The following is a 19,812-nucleotide window of genomic DNA, read 5'->3' on the forward strand; positions in this document are numbered from 1 at the left end:
ATAAATCCCAGTTGGTCGTGGTGAATAATCCTTTTAATGTACTGTTGGATCTTATTGGCTAGTATTTTGGTGAGAATTTTCACATCTATGTTCATTAAGGATATTGGTCTGTAACTCTCTTTTTTGACGGTGTCTTTGTCTGGTTTTGGGATCAAGGTAATGCTGGCCTCATAAAATGAGTTTGGAAGTTTTCCTTCTATTTCTATTTTTTGGAACAATTTCAGGCGAATAGGTATTAATTCCTTAAATGTTTGGTAGAATTCCCCTGGGAAGCCATCTGGTCGTGGATTCTTGTTTGTTGGGAGTTTTTTGGGTTTTTTTTTTAAGATTTTATTTATTTATTTGACAGACAGATCACAAGTAGGCAGAGAGGAAAGCAGAGAGAGAGAGGAGGAAGCAGGCTCCCTGCTGAGCAGAAAGCCCGATGTGGGGTTCAATCCCAGAACGCTGAGTTCATGACCCGGGCTGAAGGTAGAGGCTTTAACCGACTGAGCCACCCAGGCACCCTTGTTGGGAGATTTTTGATGACTGCTTCAGTCTTCTTACTGGTTATGGTCGGTTCAGGTCTTCTATTTTTTCTTGTTTCAGTTTGGTGGTTTAAACATCGCTAGGAATGCATCCATTTCTTCCAGATTGTCAAATTTGCTGGCGTATAGTTGCTCATAATATGTTTTTATAATTGCTTGTGTTTCTTATAATTTCTTATAATCTTATAATTGTATTATTTGTGTTGGTTGTGATCTCTCCTCTTTCATTCATGATTTTATTTATTTGGGTCCTTTCTCTTTTCTTTTTGATAAGTCTGGCCAGGGGTTTGTAAGTCTTATTAATTCTTTCAAAGAACAAGCTCCTAGCTTTCTTGATTTGTTCTACTGTTCTTTTAGTTTTTATTTCATTGATTTTTGCTCTGATTTTTATTATTTCTCTTCTCCTGCTGAGTTTAAGCTTGGCTTGCTGTTCTTTCTCCAGCTCCTCTGGGTGAAGGGTTAGGTTGTATATTTGAGAACTTTCTTGTTTTTTGAGAAAGGCTTGTATCGCTATATACTTTCCTCTCAGGACTGCCTTGGCCATGTCCCACATATTTTTTTTAAATATTTTATTTATTTATTTGACAGACAAAGATCACAAGTAGGCAGAGTGGCAGTCAGAGAGAGAGAGGGGAAAGCAGGCTCCCTGCTGAGCCGAGAGCCCGATGTAGGGCTCGATCCCAGGACCCTGGGACCATGACCTGAGCCAAAGGCAGAGGCTTTAACCCACTGAGCCACCCAGGTTCCCCTATGTCCCACATATTTTGAACAATTGTGTTTTCGTTATCATTTGTTTCCATGAATTTTTTCAATTCTTCTTTAATTTTCTGGTTGACCCATTCATTCTTTAGAATGATACTCTTTAGCCTCCATGTATTTGATTCATTCCAACTTTCCTCTTGTGATTGAGTTCTAGCTTCAGAGCATTGTGGTCTGAAAATATGCAGGGAATGATCCCAATCTTTTGGTACTGATTGAGACCTGATTCATGACCCAGGATGTGATCTATTCTGGAGAATGTTCCATGTGCGCTAGAGAGGAATGTGTATTCTGTTGCTTTGAGATAGAATGTTCTGAAAATATCTGTGATGTCCATCTGGTCCAGTGTGTCATTTAAGGCCTTTATTTTCTTGTTGATCTTTTGCTTGCATGATCTGTCCATTTCAGTGAGGGAGGTGGGGTGTTAAAGTCCCCTACTATTATTGTATTATTGTCAATGTGTTTCTTTGATTTTGTTATTAATTGGTTTATATAGTTGTCTGCTCCCATATTAGGGGCATAGATATTTAAAATTGTTCAATATTCTTGTTGGACAGACCCTCTGAGTATGATATAGTGTCCTTCCTCATCTCTTATTATAGTCTTTGGCTTAAAATCTAATTTATCTGATATAAGGATTACTACCCCAGCTTTCTTTTGAAGTCCATTAGCATGGTAAATTGTTTTCCGCCCCTTCACTTTAAATCTGGAGGTGTCTTTGGGTCTAACATGAGTTTCTTGTAGACAGCATATTGATGGATTTTGGTTTTATTAATCCATTCTGATACCCTGTGTCTTTTGATTGGGACATTTAGCCCATTTACATTCTGGGTAACTCTTGAAATATATGAATTTATAAAATTATGCCATTTTATGCCTGTAAGGTGACTCTTACTGTATATTGTCTCTGTTCCTTTCATTTCTACTACTTTCAGCTCTCTCTTTGCTTAGAGGACCCCTTTCAATATTTCCTATAGGGCTGGTTTAGTGTTTGCAAATTCTTTTAGTTTTTGTTTGTCCTGGAAGCTTTTTATTTGTCCTTCTATTTTCAATGATAGCCTAGCTGTATATAGTATTCTTGGCTGGATATTTTTCTCATTTAGTGCTCTGAATATATCATGCCAGTTCTTTCTGGCTTGTCAGGTCTCTGTGGATAACTCTGTTGCCAGTTGAATACTTCTACCATTGTATGGTACAGGCTTTCTGTCCTGAGCTGCTTTCAGGTTTATTCTCTTTGTCACTAAGACTCATAAGTTTTACTATTAGATCATGGGGTGTGGAGCTATTTTTATTGATTTTTGAGGCATTTCTCTGTGTCTCCTGGATTTGGATGCTTGTTCCCTTTGCCATATTAGGGAAATTCTCTAGTATAATTTACTCCAATATACCTTCTGTCCCTCTCTCTCTCTCTTCTTCTTCTGGAATCCCAGTTATTCTAATATTGTTTCATTTTATGATATCACTTATCTCTTGAATTCTCCCTTCATGGTCCAGTAGTTGTTTGTCTATCTTTTGCTCACTTTCTTTAGTCTCTGTCATTTGGCCTTCTGTATCACTAATTCTCTCCTCTGCCTCATTTATCCTAGCAGCAAGTCTCCATTTTTGACTGCACATCATTAATAGCTTTTTTGATTTCAGCTTGGTTAGATTTTAGTTCTGTTATTTCTCCAGAAAGGGATTTATTTCTTCAGAAAGGGTTTCTTGAATATTTTCCATGCCATTTTTGAGCTCAGCTAGCACCTTGAGAATCATCATTCTGAATTCTAGATCTGACATATTACCAGTGTCTGTATTGATTAGGTCCCTAGCTGTTGGTACTATCTCTTGTGCTTTCTTTTTGTGGTGAGTTTTTCCACCTTGTCATTTTATCCAGATAAGAATATATGAACAAGAGAATAAAATACTGGAAGGGTAGCAAAGACCCCAGAAAAAATGTATGCTAACCAAATCAGAAGAGACCCCAAATCAGGGGGAGAAGAAGGAGAATAAAAAGAAATTAAAAAGTATATATATGTGTGTGTGTGTGTATATATACATATATATTTTAGACTGGTGAATAGAATAGAGCTACATACTTGATTTGAGGTATATTTTGGACTCTTAGAAGAAACTACCTCCCAAAACTTTAAAGAAAGAAAAACTTATATATATATACAAAAATAAGGGTAAACATGATGAAGGGATGGAATATAACTGTAAAGATGAAAATTTTTTTAAAAATTCTAAAAAAGTAATTGATAAGATAAATTGGTTGGAAAAAGAAAGAAAAAATGAGGAGAGAATGTGCTCAGGCTGGAGACTAGATCAAAGCCATATGTTAGATTTAGGGTATATTTTGATCTATTAGCAGAAATTGTATCCAAAATTTTTTTAGAAGGAAAAAAAAACCCATATGTGTAGAAAAAAGCCTAAATACAATGAAGGATAAAATAAGACTATAATAATGAAGGTTTAAAAAGTTGGTTTTTTTTTTTTTAGAAATGTATTGTTAAGATAAACTAGTTGCAAAACATTAAAAGAGGAAAGAGGAAAAGTTAAAAAATAGAATAAGAAAAAGTTAAAATTTAAAAAATTTAATCTAACTTTGCAAACTAAAGGATCATGGGGAGAAAGCCATGAATTCCACGCATTGTTATCCCCTAGCTCCGGAGTTTCACTTTTCTCCTTGATCAGTGAGCTTGGTCTTGGCTGAATGTTCTTGCTGTCTTTTGTGGGAGGGGCCTGTTGCAGTGATTCTCAAATGTCTTTGCCTGAGGTGGAATTGCACTGCCCTTGCCAGGGGCCAGGCTAAGAAATCTGCTCGGGTTCACTCTTGGGAGTTTTTTTTTCCCTGAATGCTTTCCGTAGAGTTCTGAAGGACCAGAATGAAATAAGGGCCTTCCAGTCTCAGGCCTGGAGGAGCCAAGAGCTTGGGGCCTCACTCCTCAGCGCACACTCAGAGAAAAGGGTTCAATCACTCCTGTCTCCCTGGTCTCTGGCCACACTCAGAGCTCACCCTGCCTGTGACTGAGTGTTTCTATCTCTGGTGCACAGTCCCATTTGGAGTCTCCAAACCCACCAGATTCCTGCCACGCTGCTCCTCCAGAGGAGGAATGTGAATCTCTTCAGATCTGCCACTTGAGCAGTGGCCCAACTGTGCCTGAAATCATGGTTTAAAGTAACCCCGAGCTGAGTGCCCACTGCTCGGCTGTCTCTGTAGTCAACTTCCCCCTCTCCAATACCTTGGAGCTCTGCCACACTTAGACATCCCCGATCTTTCTGTGACCTCACAGGACCTGAGACCACACTGTCCCCGTGAGGGCTCCACCTCGGCTTAGCCTCTGGTCCCTCAGTGGAGCAGGCTTCTAAAAGTTCTGATTTTGTGCTCCGGTGCTCCGCAGCTTGCTGGGAGCTGGCCCCTCCCTCCACAGTCTATCTTCCCAAGGCTTTGGATTCACTTCTCCACACATCCTACCTTTCAGAAAGTGGTCGACTTTCTGTTCCTAGAATTGCTGCTCTTCTCTTCTATCTCCTGTTGAGTTTGTAGGTGTTCAGAATGGTTTGATAACTCTCTCACTGAACTCCTGGGATCTGATGCCATCTCAGTCTGCTACTCCTCCACCATCTTACCTCCATTCGCACATACCTCTTTAGAGTTCCTTTTTTTTTTTTTTTCCTCCTGGGAATACGATTGATTTTGAATAAAGATTATATTCATTTTTAGTTACATTGTGAAAGTTAATGATGACATATCCATGGAATTAGATTTGTCTCCTTGTGCCAAAAATTTCAATTTGTTCTATTAACATGTGCTGAACACATATGTGTCACCACATAGACACCATGTTGTGTCTTATCCCCTTACTAGACAGATATTTTCTTCTGTGTATTTCTGAGCTTCTTAATTCTTATTTGCTTTCTGTCCTATATGATATCCTCTGGAACAGCACTCTTCAGTGGAATTTTCTTTAATGATAGAATTGTTCTGATCTGTACAGTCCAATAGTGTAGGCACCAGTGAGCACTTGAAATGTGGCTAGGGCAATTGAAGAACTGAGTTTAGATTTTATTTAATCCTAATTAATTTAAATGTAAATAGCTACCTGTGGCTGGTGGCTACCACACTGACCAGCACAGTTCTAGAGTATTTCCTTGCCCTTCCATTTTCAGTTTAAATTTTTCAGCTTTATTCTAACTTGAACCTATTTTACTGAATGTGTTTGTATACACTCTTGTTTATCCTACATATTATATATATCATATTCCAGTAATCAGTCATTTTTACTTTATATCGTATGTCCTCAAGAGAGTAATAATACATAGTCTTAGGTGATATAATAATAATACCTCATCTTAGATGATTTCAGTATTGTAATAATACATAGTCTTAGATGAATACATAGTCCTAGATGTAATAATATATAGTCTTTGACTATATAATGTATTTTCTCATAAAGTCAGATGCTTGATTTTCTTTAGGTTTTTTTTTTCTTGCTCATAAAAATAATAGTGTTCATTGTAAGAAAAAACTGAAGGAAGAGGGACAAAAGATTAAAGAAGAGGATTAAAAAATCATCCTAGTGACACAAAGCAGAGATTACTACAAATATTACCACATACACACATATACACACACACACACATACTGTTACATGATGGACCTGGCAACTTGGATGAGTTCTTTATATGCCTAATATATTCTTTTATTTTTAGACATTTTACTGATTATACAGATAATGTATATTTATTGCTTTAAAAAATTGAAAAGGAAGAACATAGTGAAGGAAAAAAAAATCAGCCATGATCACAGAATCCATAGACTAACCACTTCTATTGTTCTGGTTTTTCTTCTTCCAGCATTTTTTTCTAAGACCTCTAGTAGGTGGATACATAAGTTGGTAGGCAAGTAGGGAAATAGATGCATAGGTAAATAGGTATTTAATTGTTTCTGAATTATGCTACACATGTGCAGCCTTTGCCTCTAAAAGTATACATATTTCAGATGATAGTCAAACAAAAATATATGTCACTGTGGATACATATCATAAAAAAATGGTATAAGTGATCATTTTGAACATTTGTAACTTTAAAGTTAAAAAACAGGTATTTGTTAACATTTATTTGTTGAATTTGTCAATCCCTTAATTGTATCTTACTTTTTACATCATAAGGATTTTCCTGTAGTATAAAGTAAAATTTATAAACTTGATTTTAATGGCTGCATTATATTCCATTTTATCTATATACCATAATTTATTTAATCAGTTCCCTATTATTGTACATTTAGCATGTTTCTCTTTTTTACTGCTGTAAATAGCATTGTACTCTACAATTTAGTGCCTAAAACTTTTCATCTCTGTTTCCCTAGGTTACATTCTTAGAAGCAGAATTACTGGGCCAAATTAAATGAACAGATTTAAGACTCTTGATGTATATTGCCAAATTGCCCTCCAGAAAGTTCCTTGTTGAGTATAGAAGAAAATAAATAATCCCTGTTCTATTTCTACCCTTTAATCATTTTTACACAGCTTTTCTTTGAACCTTTAAACTTCCCTTTGGTTTTAGGACTCAGAATTGTTTTTTAATAAATGTTTCTTTCAAGGGATTAGCAAAGTAATCACATTGTTATAAATGCCCAACAATGTAACATTCTTATTTTTTCTTAGTAAAGGTTCTCAGGCTATAACATTTTTTCATTGTATAAATTGTTTCTTTCTAGGGTGAACAAGGAGAAAAAGGAGATCCAGGTCTGGCTGGCATTAATGGACAAAATGTAAGCCTAACTTTTTTTTTCTAATATTCTGTTTATATTTTGCCATGGAAATATATTGATTGTCTAAGGGTAGCATTTTACTATGCATGGAAGAAATAGCCACAATCAACGCAAAGTCAAGAATCAAGGCAGTTTTTTGCATGGCTCTGTGTTTTTAGTGTCATTATGGGTCATTCCTTGGGTTTACATATTTTATATCCTGTCATCCTTAACAGTGCTTTCTTTTTTGTTGTTTCTGGATTGCATTTTTTCTGGTTTTCTTCTATCTTTATTCTTCTTACATACATTCTCATGTGGTCCGTGTTCTCACCCAGGGTTGTTCTTCATCTTATATCAAAGTTCCCTCCACTGAAGGGTCTGCATGGGTGGGATTGCAATGATGAAACGAAGGGGAGACGGGGAGGGGAGACTTGTAGTTCTGTCTCCCTCCCCTTCCACTGCACCAGGTCATCAGCCTCAGGGATACTATTGCCTGTAACATCCTGATATCCTAGTATCTCTTCTTCTTTCCCTTAGGATGACAGTCCCCCACCCCACCCCACTCCCATTCCCTGAGCTTCACTTTGATTCTTATGATGAAACTTGAAAATTATCCTAAATCTGGGTTTTTCTCTGAAATATAGACTAATCTTCTGTTCATCAAAATCACCATTTACTATAGCTACATTAACTTTGCTAGGGAAAATGACCACCATGAGAATTACTTTTTCCCACAGTTTCCTTTTTCACTTGCATAAAAATGTTTTAGAAAAGTTCTAAAGTGCTACACTACACCACTTGCTTTATGGGTTAAAAAAAAAAAAAGGAAACTAGATCTGGTCCCCTTATGCATTAAAGACATTGCAAAATCCATCTTGTATGTAGTAGATCACCATGGTGAGAAGGGAAGCTGGTCAGTCACTATGGTCTCTGTGGCTTGTGGACAAAGAGGAATACCTGAGTGTGGGGAAGGGGTTTCTCCAAGAGAAATACCCTGGTAATTAACCCTATAGTCAACACTGCATTGAGGTTCTGACCCCCCACAACTTTACTCTCTTGTTACATCCTGAGAAGCCTCATTTATATATTTAATAAGATTCTCATTCTTATTCCTTTTCCTTTTGAAGTGATTTTTCTGTATGAGAGGATGGGAACTGATACCTAGGTTTGTAGCTGGAGGAAATCTCTGCATCTTCTCTAGCTCTTTACAATGCCTCAACACATCGGATGTCACAACTTTTGGTCTGTACACTTGAACTGGGCATCTGATTCACCTCCCTTCCCCACCAGTGGTGGTACCCGTTATCATAGTAAGAGTTCTGGAGTGGAAAACCAGAGCCCACTGTGTCACTGGCTGAGAACATCACTTCTATGTCTGTGAAGGATGGGCTTAGAGTAGAGTCTAAGGTCCCTATCATTATGATGTTCTATAATTTTATACAAAGAGATTATTAAGATTATGAACTTGAAAAGCATCCATTCAGGTTTTTGGAATTCCTGCTGCATGTAAGGAGTTGAAGAAATAACAAACAGAATACATCTGGAGCCAGAGTATGGAAGGTGCTGTGTACAAGGATGTTTGCTTTTCTTCCTCTGACGGAGGGGAGACATCCTCCAAGCTGTGTTTAAATGAAGATTAGTTTGACTGTCTGTTACACAAGATGGATAAAATTTGGGCCTTTGCCTTTGTTGTTGTTGTTGTTGTTGTTTTTTCCCTATCATACCCTTCACAAGAGCAAAGACCATTTCTTGGAATCCCTAGTACTTAGTCAATATTTTCAAAGTTCCCAATAATTATTTGCCAAGCTTTAATTTTAAAAACTGAAGAAGTATAATAATAGTTTAAACTCTAAGTAATCAGAGCCTAAAGTAGGATAACAGGGATGGAAGGGAGTACATAGATAGTGATATTACAGTAGTAAAATATATGCAGTTTGGCACTACATAGCATTGAAAACTCAAAAATAGCTCAAGAATTTGACCATTCATTATGGGAAGGATGTTAATTGTGAAAAATATAGTGTTGTTGAAGGAAATTAATGATAGTATTACAAAAGATAACCAAACTGCATTTATGTGAGCTCCCTGAGATAGAGGAACAAAACAAAGATATTTAGAGGTTCATTAAGATAACACTGGAGGGGCACGTGGGTGGCTCAGTGGGTTAAACATCTGCCTTCAGCTGAGGTCATGATCCCCAGGTCCTGGGATCAAGCTCTGCTTCCCCATCAGCTACCTGCTCAGCAAGGGCATCTGCTTCTTCCTTCTCTCTGCTTGTGTTCCCTGCTCGTGCTCTCTTGCTTTTTGTCTCTCTCTCATAAATAAATAAATAATCTTTTTAAAAAATCTTTTTTAAAAAGATAACATTGTAGTTGAAATAGAGAGGAATTTATCCAAACACTTGAATAAAACTGGAAATTTGAGGGGTTGGACTCTGAAGTCTATCTACATTAACTTGGAGATTTGGAAATTATTCTTATGGCTCTGCAAGTAAGATGGTTTGGCTTTTTAGAAGTAATCAATTGATAAGTACATATCTTTGAGTGCCTACTACTTGTCCAGATGTTCCAGCAGTCATTGTAAGGGTTCCAAACCTGAATAAGATCAACCTGTTGAGAGAGCACATAGTGTAGTGGGCAGTGTGACCTTTCCTCTTGGAAAGGAACTCGGAAGAGTTCTTTGCATGCCCCCAAACACAGGGCTGTCATTTCATTAGTACCATCATTGTTTAATATAGTTCATTAGGTATATCATAAAGCAGGACAAAGCACATTAACTTTTCTCACTTTGTTACTTAATTAATATGTAGATGATATTATTTTCCTTTCCTCAATTTTGCCAAAGATATTCAGAAGTCATGACTAAGGAGAAACAAGAAAAAGTAATGAAAATTCTCCTTTTCTCCCCTCTACTATCACTAGGAATAAAGAGTCAAATGCTCTATTACATCATTAGAGGTAGAACTGTCAATAATGTGTTATCATTCATAAACGATTTCCACAAGGAATTTGAGATGTGATCCTTACTCTAGCTTTATGGGCTATATAGAGCAGGAGTGGTAAAATCTCTGTTTTCAGAGGCAAGAAATAAAGACTTAGGACATTAGGCGACTTTTTTTTTTTTAAGAAAATGGTAAAATCAGCTTTTAACCCTCCATGTTTGACTATAAAGTCTCTTATTTTCCCACTAAATCATGCCACAGTTGTCGTTGCCTATTTTTCAGTACTAAAATAAACTGACTATGCAAATTAAAATCATTCAGCATTTATGAAAGTTCACTCTGCCTTTCAATAAGCACAGGTACACATTCTTAGGGAATGAAGGGCATTATAATAGTGATTTCAATTGAATTAAAGTCAAGCCATGATGGAGAGTCTAACTTCAGAAACATTCTGTTAGAATGCAGAGTGAATGAACTCAGTGGGCCAGCTCACTCTAGCTAACTTTCCAAGGCAAAGAAAATTGGAAGAATTTAATATTCCTACTAAATGAATCCAAAAGCCCTTTTAAATGGTCTTTATTCTTGTATATTACAAATATCTTGATGTAAATGTATCTTTTAATAATTTCTTCTGTGCCAGCTTTTTCAAAAAATGGGCAAACTCACTTTGGAAAAATGTAAACCTGATTTACAGGGAAATATTCAGCAGTTCAGTCTTTCTCAGTGGGACACTATTTGCATTTTGGGTAAGACAGTTCTTTGCTATATGGGACTGTCTTGCAAAAACAGAATGTTTAACACCCCAAAGGCTCACCAACTAATGTAGCAGTTTTTAATCATTAGGACAAAAAAAAAAAAATTGCTCTTATGTCTTTCTAAAAGCATCCTTGGTAGTGTATATGTATGCAAACTTTGGATTGATCTTCAAGGTATTAGAGTATTGGACTAAAGTTATTGAACTAAATACATGTTCCTATTTCCCTTATAGTGTAGGTAATGCATACCAAACATATTAAAATCATAAAAAATTCGAATTGCTAGAATCTAGCCCTCAAAATACCAAGACCTCAATTTTACACACATTTGAGTTTATAATTAAATGATTTTGATTGTGACCTACTGTGAGATATACTCAACAAATGCATCTTTTAACAGACTCCAGAGGGAATCTTATAAAGTTGTTAATGTAACCTTTAAAAGTCAGACTTCCTGGGCTCAGATCCCAGCTCTGCCACTGCCTAACTGGCATACTACTCAGAACATGACTTACTCCCTCTGTGCCTCACCGTTTTCATCTGCACAATGGGATGATAATGTTAATAACACTTCAGGGCTTTTTTTTGTGTGTGTTTGAGAATAAACAGGGTTATGCGTAAAGCATTTAGAACAGTGTCTTGCATACAGTAAGAGCTGTGTAAATATTTACTGTTATTTGAAACTGAGTTAAATAAAACACAATTATCTCTAATAAAAATATCATTCCGTTTGTTTTTTGGTGAGGTTATATAATCTTAGGAAAGTTGATTTCAGTCAATGAGTTTAGACTCTTCCTGTGCATCTTTATTATTGTCTTTCATATATCCCTTATCAGAATTACAGCATCTGATGTTTCTAAAATAATCTTGTTAATCTCCTTATACCAATGTAATCTGTATTATTAAATGCAAAAATATTGAAATCACAAAGCTGAGCTATCAGCTGGCAACAGCTGGTGCCATCACTAGGGAACAAGGTCCAGTCAATGGGAAGAGGAGGCGAAGAATTAATTGATGGTTAAAATTTTTTTTAGCAAATATTGTTTTGTTTAACAAATACTATATCTTCTGATTTTTAAAGATGCTACCTACCATGAGTAGTAGATATTCCAGGAAAATTAATTTCACAGTCTGCCTGCTTTTATAATTCTAGATATTATACTGTCCTTCAGCTTTCATCTTGCCTTTAGATAAGAGTTCCTATCTCCGCATAATGTGCAGAGTCAACTACTGTGCTTTTGAGAGTCTTTATATACATGAATTTTATTGAGAACCTTGATAATAGATTCCCATCTTATTCAATATTGAGTTCATAGTCTGTTCCATTTGATTCTTTATGCTGTAGGGTGCGTGCTGCATCTTTTTCTCCCCAGTACTCAATAACCATCGATAGCAGCACCAGTGTGACAAGAGGAGAAAAATTGCACTTGAGAAAAGCATTACCGATCTGTTTCTTAGAGCTTATTATGATGCCATGGCCTTAAAAACATTGTACTTTGTCAGAGGACATGAGTTACATGGGCCCACTTCAGTGGCCATAAAAGTAGAAGCTTGATAAATGTAGTACTTCTCAATTGCATTTTATCCTATGTGACTTAAAGCACAGTGGTTCCAAATCCATTAAACTGAGTACAAACCTGAACAGAATGAACTATTAATTATCCCTTAAACTTGGACTTGAAAAGTAAAAGCAACATTTATTAAGTACCTACAGGTACTAAGTGTTTTTATAACCTGTGATTCTCAGAAAAAGCCTTCAAGGTAACTATTATTTATACCAATTTTATAGGGAAGCTTGAACAACTTAGGATTTTGCATAAAATGCTGCTCTTTTCCTGACTCCTGAACTCTGCATCTCTGAATCTTGGGTACCTCCAATACATGTAGGCCTCTCTGGGAACTGTTCCCTTCGCACTTGCTATATATTTCCATAATAGTATTCAGTATTCACATCAGCTTGTCTTTGGTTGCATTATTCCCCGTCTGCTTTCTGACCATGGTTGATTGAATCAGGAATGCTTAGTTGATTCATTTGCCAGTAAGTTCTTCCCAAAAATTGCAGTTAGGTTTAGTCTGTCAGGCAGGAATATTGAAAAAATTAGCGTATTATTTTATGCCTAGAGATATTATTTTTATAACGTGTAATGTGTGATGATTATGAATCATAGTAATAACTGGGACACCACTGTACCCAGAACTCAGTGTAACCTTATGCCCCACCCCAAAGTTAACATTTTCCTGAATGTTGTGTTTAATGTTGCCTTTTAAAACAATAACCTTTTCATATGCATACGTTCATAGAATATAGTGTGTAGTCCTTTTTTAAAATTATTTTTATTAACATTTAATAGTCTTTTTTTTTAAGATTTTATTTATTTGTTTGACAGAGAAAGAGAGAGAGCAAGCATAAGCAGGGGGAGTGGCAGGCAGAAGAAGGAAAGGGAGAAGCAGGTTCCTGCAGAGCAGGGAGCCCACAGAGGGCTTGATCCCAGGACCCCGGGATCATGACCTGAGCTGGAGGCAGTCGCTTAACCATTGAGCCACCCAGGTGCCCAGAACATAGAGTTTAGTCTTATATATTTGTAGATATTCAACGATATTTGTTGACTAAATGGATACTTGGTATCTTTCTCAGACATTTCTTCTTCATTTGTCTTTCTCTGGATAGTATTATATCAGGAAGCACAAAGAAAACATCCTTTTTAATAAACTTCTCAGTCCATTAAATGGTTTCAACATCCCATCACTTACTTAAGTCTTGGCACCGCCTTTTCTTTGCCCCCTTTCCCAACATATCTACATGTCCTGCTTCCCAGTATGTGCAATCTCTGACCACTGCTCTCTATCTCCAGTGTCACCCCCATACCCCAGCCATCCTGTGCTCTTGCCTGGAACACTGTGACAGTCCCTTTTCTGCTTCCACTCTTGCTGCCTACAGTCTATTTTCACATTGTGGCCAAAGTGATGTTTTTTGAAACAAGGTCACATCATGGCCTTTCTCTGCTTGGAACATTTAAGTAGTTTCCCCATTCCACTTACAACAGAAAAACCAGCCTCCTTACCATGGCCTCTAGTTCTCTATGTGCATTGACCTCTGCCTGAACTTGATTTGATCTCCCGTTCCTTGTCTGCATGTTCATGACATTCTGCTCACCCTAGGAGCTTTGGTGCTTGCTGTGCCTTCTAACCTCAATATTTTTCCCCTGGATCATTGCATGCCTGGATCCTTTGAAACAACAAATGTCCCCTCCACACAGAAGCGGTTTCTTATCACCCCAATAGAAATAGCAGCTCTGTCCCTCTCGTTCTTATCACATTCAGCCTGTTTTCCTGTTTATTAGCAGGATGACCCTCCTCTCATAATAGGAGTTCCCTGAGGGCAGGAATCTTGACCCTGTTAGGGAAAAACTACTCTCACATTTATTTAAAATTTTACAATAATGAACATTATATTAAAATTTTGTTCACACTTGTGCTCGCTTCGGCAGCACATATACTAAAATTTTGTTCACACTGATTCGAAAAGGGGTATTGCAGAAAGGGAGAGATAGGGAGAGAAATTGAGCTCAACTCCAGATACAACAAGGAGAGGGAGGGATACAGCCAATAGAGTGATGGGCTCAGTGAATGGAAAATAGTTACTAAGAGCAGACCTCAAAGGTAGGATGTTTCTTGAGAAACTGACTTAATAGGATTCTTGCTAAAGGCAGGCCAACCACTTAGGATTCAAAGGTCAGAGATGAGGCGCTTGATCTGATATCAAGGGTGTGGGATTCTTTCTAAACTGATTAAGCAAGAGTCTGCTAAAACTGGGCTAAGCAGGCCAAAGACAGAACAGGACAGAGGCCAAGCTTGAGGCCTAATGGAGAAAAGATTTTCTCAGAAGAGTGTGACTCAAGTTTGGACAAAGAGAGAGTTTTTGTCAACTTCTTGTTTTTGTACTTCTAAGTAGCACTATCCAATAGAAATAGAATCTATTTAATGTAGTACTTACATAGTATAATTCTAAATATGATATAATTTCAAGACAAATCTAGATATACTTTCCAGTAGCCATATTTAAAAAAGTAAAAAGGGACATGTGAAACTAATTTTAATAATATATTAAATATATCCAAATATTGTCGTTTTAATATATAATCAATATAAAAATTATTAATGAGCTATTTTACATTTTTTTGTACTAGATATGGAAAATCTAATATGTTTTACACTCACAACACATCTCAATTCAGACGAGTCTCATTTTGCTTAGTTGGGAAGGAAAGGCTTTCTTTCTTTTTTTTTTTTTTTTTTTAAAGATTTTATTTATTTATTTTTGACAGAGATCACAAGTAGGCAGAGAAGCAGGCAGAGAGAGAAAGAGGAAGCAGGCTTCCTGCTGAGCACAGAGCCTGATGTGGAGCTCGATCCCAGGACCCTGGGATCATGACCTGAGCCGAAGGCAGAGGCTTAACCCAGGTGCCCCAGGAAAGGCTATTTCAAATAATAAGAAAATATCACATATCAAATGTGATTTACTTTTTCACTCATCCTTTTTCTATAAATACTCTGAGGTAACAGTGAAAGACCCATAGCTATGAGTTTCATCCTGAAAAGTATTTCTATAGTTGTGAAGTGTTTTTTGCCAATCACATGCTGTTTTCATCCGTTAAATCTTTTTCCTTAAGGTGTAAGACGACGGTTTTCACATAACCTCTACAAGATTATTTTAAGTATCCAGTTTTCCTTCATTTCTTGAAATTCATCATGGGCTTCTATATTAAGTAGTTAAAGCTGCTGGCATTTGACACTGTTTATTGACTACAAAATGTCAGTGCCGCGAGAGATAGATCCCTCAGCCAGGAAAAGTAAGACGTCTGGACATAGACTGTGCATTGTGTGGCTTCAGAATATTTCTTTTTTCCATGATTGTTCTTCCCTCATCCAATGTGTTAAATCAAGGATGAAGGAAGATATTTTTTTTCTATTTGGCACACACTCAGGATGTGTCTATCTAACTTTCTGTTTACACTGTGAAAACCTTCAACTGTAGAACGCCCCTGAAATCTATCACAGTGTTCCTGAGAGCTGTCATTTCTGAGTCTGGTCAACAAAATATCCACTGAAACACCCAAGAGTCCAGAAGATTCATGAACATATTTATCTGATACTCTGTCTATGTCTTATATAGTTTGGTTAAATATCTTTATAAATTCAGGTTTTAAAAAAATAGGAACTAGAGAACTAAAATACTTTAAAACAGGAAAGAGACTATGTTATGTTGTAGCTTCAGGCTGTGAGTGACAGGGAAAGAAGATGTCCTTCATTTATTTTTCCCTCACAATTAGATTACTTGATACATAAAAATGCTTTTTTATTTAATTCTTGAATTTTTTTTGGCAAGCTTTATAAAGGCCAAATCAATGCTAAATCAAAGGTATTTACAACATCCACAAATTTAATCCAAAGTGGATACTTAAAAGCTCATATAGATCTAAATGATGTTCTCCCAGATGGTGAATTAATGTAATTTTAGCAGGAAGCAAAGTTGCACAAATATGCAGTATTCAGGACTCACGCTGATTTAATGTATCTGTACTCACCACAACGCAGATGTTGCTTATCATTTTAGTGCCAGTTGTCTCTCTTTCTATACTACCAACTGAAGAATGGGAGTTGGGAGTTCAGTAAATTATGATTTATTTTGTGACTAATGATTTGTTAGAAATTCAACCTTTCTGTGAATTGTATATAGAAATTACACTGGTTGTATTCTTCATACAGGGTTTAAAAGGTGACTTGGGTCCTCGTGGTCCACCTGGCCCCAAAGGAGAAAAGGTATCGTATTCACCCTGAGACATGCCAGTTTTTCTTAAGAAAACTCTGAGAACGTATGCAGTGACTTTTCTCTGATACTTTCTAACTGCCAAAAGTTAATTTTGTTAAAATTAACCAAAGGCTGTTATGTTAAAAGCATCTGAAGAAAAGCCTTTTGGTTCATTTAATTAGTTTGAAGAGACTAAATGCACAACTGCTAGTTGACATTAATTTGTGTTTATAAGATTTCACTTTCTCTCCCTCACTTAACAGCATTAGCTATTCCATTGCCAAATTAGCAACTGTGCCTTGTATCAGGGAACTTTGCCAGCAGCACTGTACTGCTACCATAATGGTGAAGCAGGTGGCCTTTGGGGAGGAAGGAGGTTAACTTTTTAACTTAGTCTTGGTCTGAGCGCTTCATTTCCTGCCATTTTTCTGTCATGCCATTTTATAATGATCTATTGGCTGTGACCTTGAAAAGAGATTTAGAAGTACTAAAAGCAAGAGTCATTCAGAATAAGGTCATTGGATGATCCCAATTTGATGAGAATTATATGTGCGGGTGTTTTATACGGTATTTTGTTCTCTATTGTCAGCACATTTGGGAATCCTTGTCTGGCTTCAATATTTACCTCTCTGTTAAAATCTATCTTACAAATTGGTCCTCAGTGACCAAGTTAAGCTATGTCGATGTTCCTTAACGAGTATTGGCTATTTTTATTCAATTGTTCCAAAAAGTAATGATTACTCAATACTAAGCCTTAAATTTTGAGATGACTATGTTAGATGAGTAAAGAAAAAGTTACAGAGATACTCTCAACATGAGAACGTATCTCCGAGCTTCATACTACAAGGTATAAGGTCTCCATAATGTCCACCTAAAAAGCCTTATAGCAATGATTTTTGATCTTAATGATTAAGAGTACTTATTAAATAAATAGGAGTCTTGATATACAAAAAAGCATAGAGGCAATATATAAGACAGAAAATAGTAAACTTTTAGATGAGCCATTTTATAAAGATTTTTAAAAGCTTCTTAATATATCCACCTGGTAATTTGTATTCACTTAGGTCAGTGAAACAATTTAAGTATTTAAAAATACGTTAATATAGACAAAACCTCTTAAAATTGATGGCAAGTGCAACGTCAGTTTAGCAGAGCTTTGTAAGAGGCAATGGGACTGCTTCTTGCAGCTGGGAGGCATGAAGTGGGGAGATGCACTTATTATTTCTGCTGATCCTCATACTAACTTTGTCAGAAAAATTATCTGTCGTTGTGACACTTCCCAGCTGCTCCATTGGCAAGTAACCATATTTGAAGAGATATTCTTTCTAATTTTGGGTTAGTAGACAAAAGAATAGAAAATTAGATTATTTTAGCTTTTCAAAATAAGTTCTGCAGAAAGCATGGGGGTGCACAAGGTGGTATTTATATCATGAGAGTTTAAAGCACATGATACATTTTTCATTGTGCAGAGACTCCTATCAAGATGAAATTCTATTTTCTCCTTCAGAATTTATCTATATATTGCTTCTGTTCATTCAGAACACTTATAAATAAAATGTGCAAGAAAAGATTATTAGTAACGGCAACTTTTTAAAATCTATTTTAGGGAGATACAGGACCTCCAGGACCACCAGCCTTAACTGTAAGTATTCCTGAGATCAGAATTCAAAATTGAAACATGTTATCCTCTTCATTATTCACACTACATCATGACTAAACCAAAATTTAAGCTTTAGGATATTTTGAGAAATGAAGGTGACCTTAGAGTAGATCTAGCCAAACCTCCAGATTTTAAAGATGGGGCAGCTGCCCATATCAGTGAAATACTTAACCCGAGGTCATACCAGTAGTTACGAGGAAAGTCTCGAGGCGGTGCCAGTCCTGAACAATTTTCTCTACCCTCCATATGGTTCATAATTGTGCCCCTAGAATGTTTGATTATATATTCTTAACAAGACATTTAAAGTTAATGGAAGCAGAGACTGTTCTACTTATTCTAAAAACTGTAAAAGAACAAAATACACTATAATTGCCCAATGGATTAAAAACAGCTACCTGTTTAAACTGATTGTTCCAGTCCCCAAAACCTGTCCAAGAGAATTGCTTTTTCCCTTGTGATTAGCTTCTAAGATTTACAAGTGATAAAAGGCTGATATTTCTGTAACAGATTTATGAGAAAAGTTTCTAATGTGCACATAATGGGATTGTTCTCAATTAAATGGTTCATCATTTATTAAGCACTTAATCATAAATATATAATGACTTTATATTTGGATATAATTTACTGCTATAGATTTTCTTCATAAGACATTAAAGGCTCTCATTTAACTTAAAGGCTTGGTCTAACAATGACTCTAAGCTTAGTAGGAAAAAGGAAACTTTCTTAAATAAGATCACTTGTAGCCTGAGGTCTCTTGAGTTTTATGTTGATATTATCTAATGACATAAATTAAGACTTGAAATCATCGGTTTTCAGACCAATTCTGATCATAGAAGGTCAGGTTTAAAAAGAAATCTTCTAGCATCTGTGTTGAGCTCTTCCCAACAAGGCAGCACAGTAATCTCCACTGTGTGGCTTTGATAACGTTCATATTTATCTTTGTACTTGGAAATGTCATTCCGAACAATACCTTAATAATGTCTTATGCAAATAATTTTTGCAGTGCTTTCTTAAGGGACAAATATTTCTTTATAAATGAAAAAAATCTAAGGAATCAAACACATGACTTAGAAATAACCAAATTCAATTTACAATGGGATTCTGTTCTTGAAGCTTTTATTTTCAAAGTGGAAATGAAACTATTTGAGAGGTGGTTTTAACTGCATATTAGTCAGCTTTTTTATACTTTGTGGAGTTTATTTTTAAAACTATTTGGCAGTGATTTAGATTTAAGCCTGCTTATTTTATTTAAGTCACATGCTTTCTTTTGTAAGTTACATGTTCACCCACTCCACTTAGTTATCTGATTTCCAAGTCCTTTCTAACTTGTGTTTGAAGGGCAAAATGTAGTCTTTGTTTATCATTTCATCTGATAATGCAGTTTTGGCCCCTTACCCAGAAAACTGTATTGGAATAGATATATTTTAAGGATTTTCTTTTTTTTAAGAGGTAGAGAGGGAGAGTGCCTGTGTATGAGAAGAGAGGCAAAGGGAAAAGGAGAAGGAAAGAAGGAATCGTAAGTAGGCTCCACATCCATAGTAGAGCCCAAAACCAGGCTTGACCTCATGACTTTGAGATCAGGACCTGAGCCAAAATCAAGAGTCGGACACTTAACCAACTGAGCCACCCA

At 36.3% G+C, this 19,812-nt stretch overlaps 1 protein-coding gene across 1 annotated transcript in view; it reads left to right on the forward strand.

Moving 5' to 3' along the window:
- The window catches only part of COL19A1 (collagen type XIX alpha 1 chain), a 325,236-nt gene that overhangs the window by 131,842 nt on the left and 173,582 nt on the right, over positions 1-19,812 (forward strand). The window contains exons 12-14 of the mRNA XM_044253886.1: positions 6,985-7,038; positions 16,480-16,533; positions 18,129-18,164. Of these exons, the coding sequence (XP_044109821.1) occupies positions 6,985-7,038; positions 16,480-16,533; positions 18,129-18,164 (144 nt within the window). The remainder of the gene's footprint in view (positions 1-6,984; positions 7,039-16,479; positions 16,534-18,128; positions 18,165-19,812) is intronic.

Source organism: Neovison vison, chromosome 1 (assembly GCF_020171115.1).
Source record: "Neovison vison isolate M4711 chromosome 1, ASM_NN_V1, whole genome shotgun sequence".
In the NCBI taxonomy this organism is placed as follows: domain Eukaryota; kingdom Metazoa; phylum Chordata; class Mammalia; order Carnivora; family Mustelidae; genus Neogale; species Neogale vison.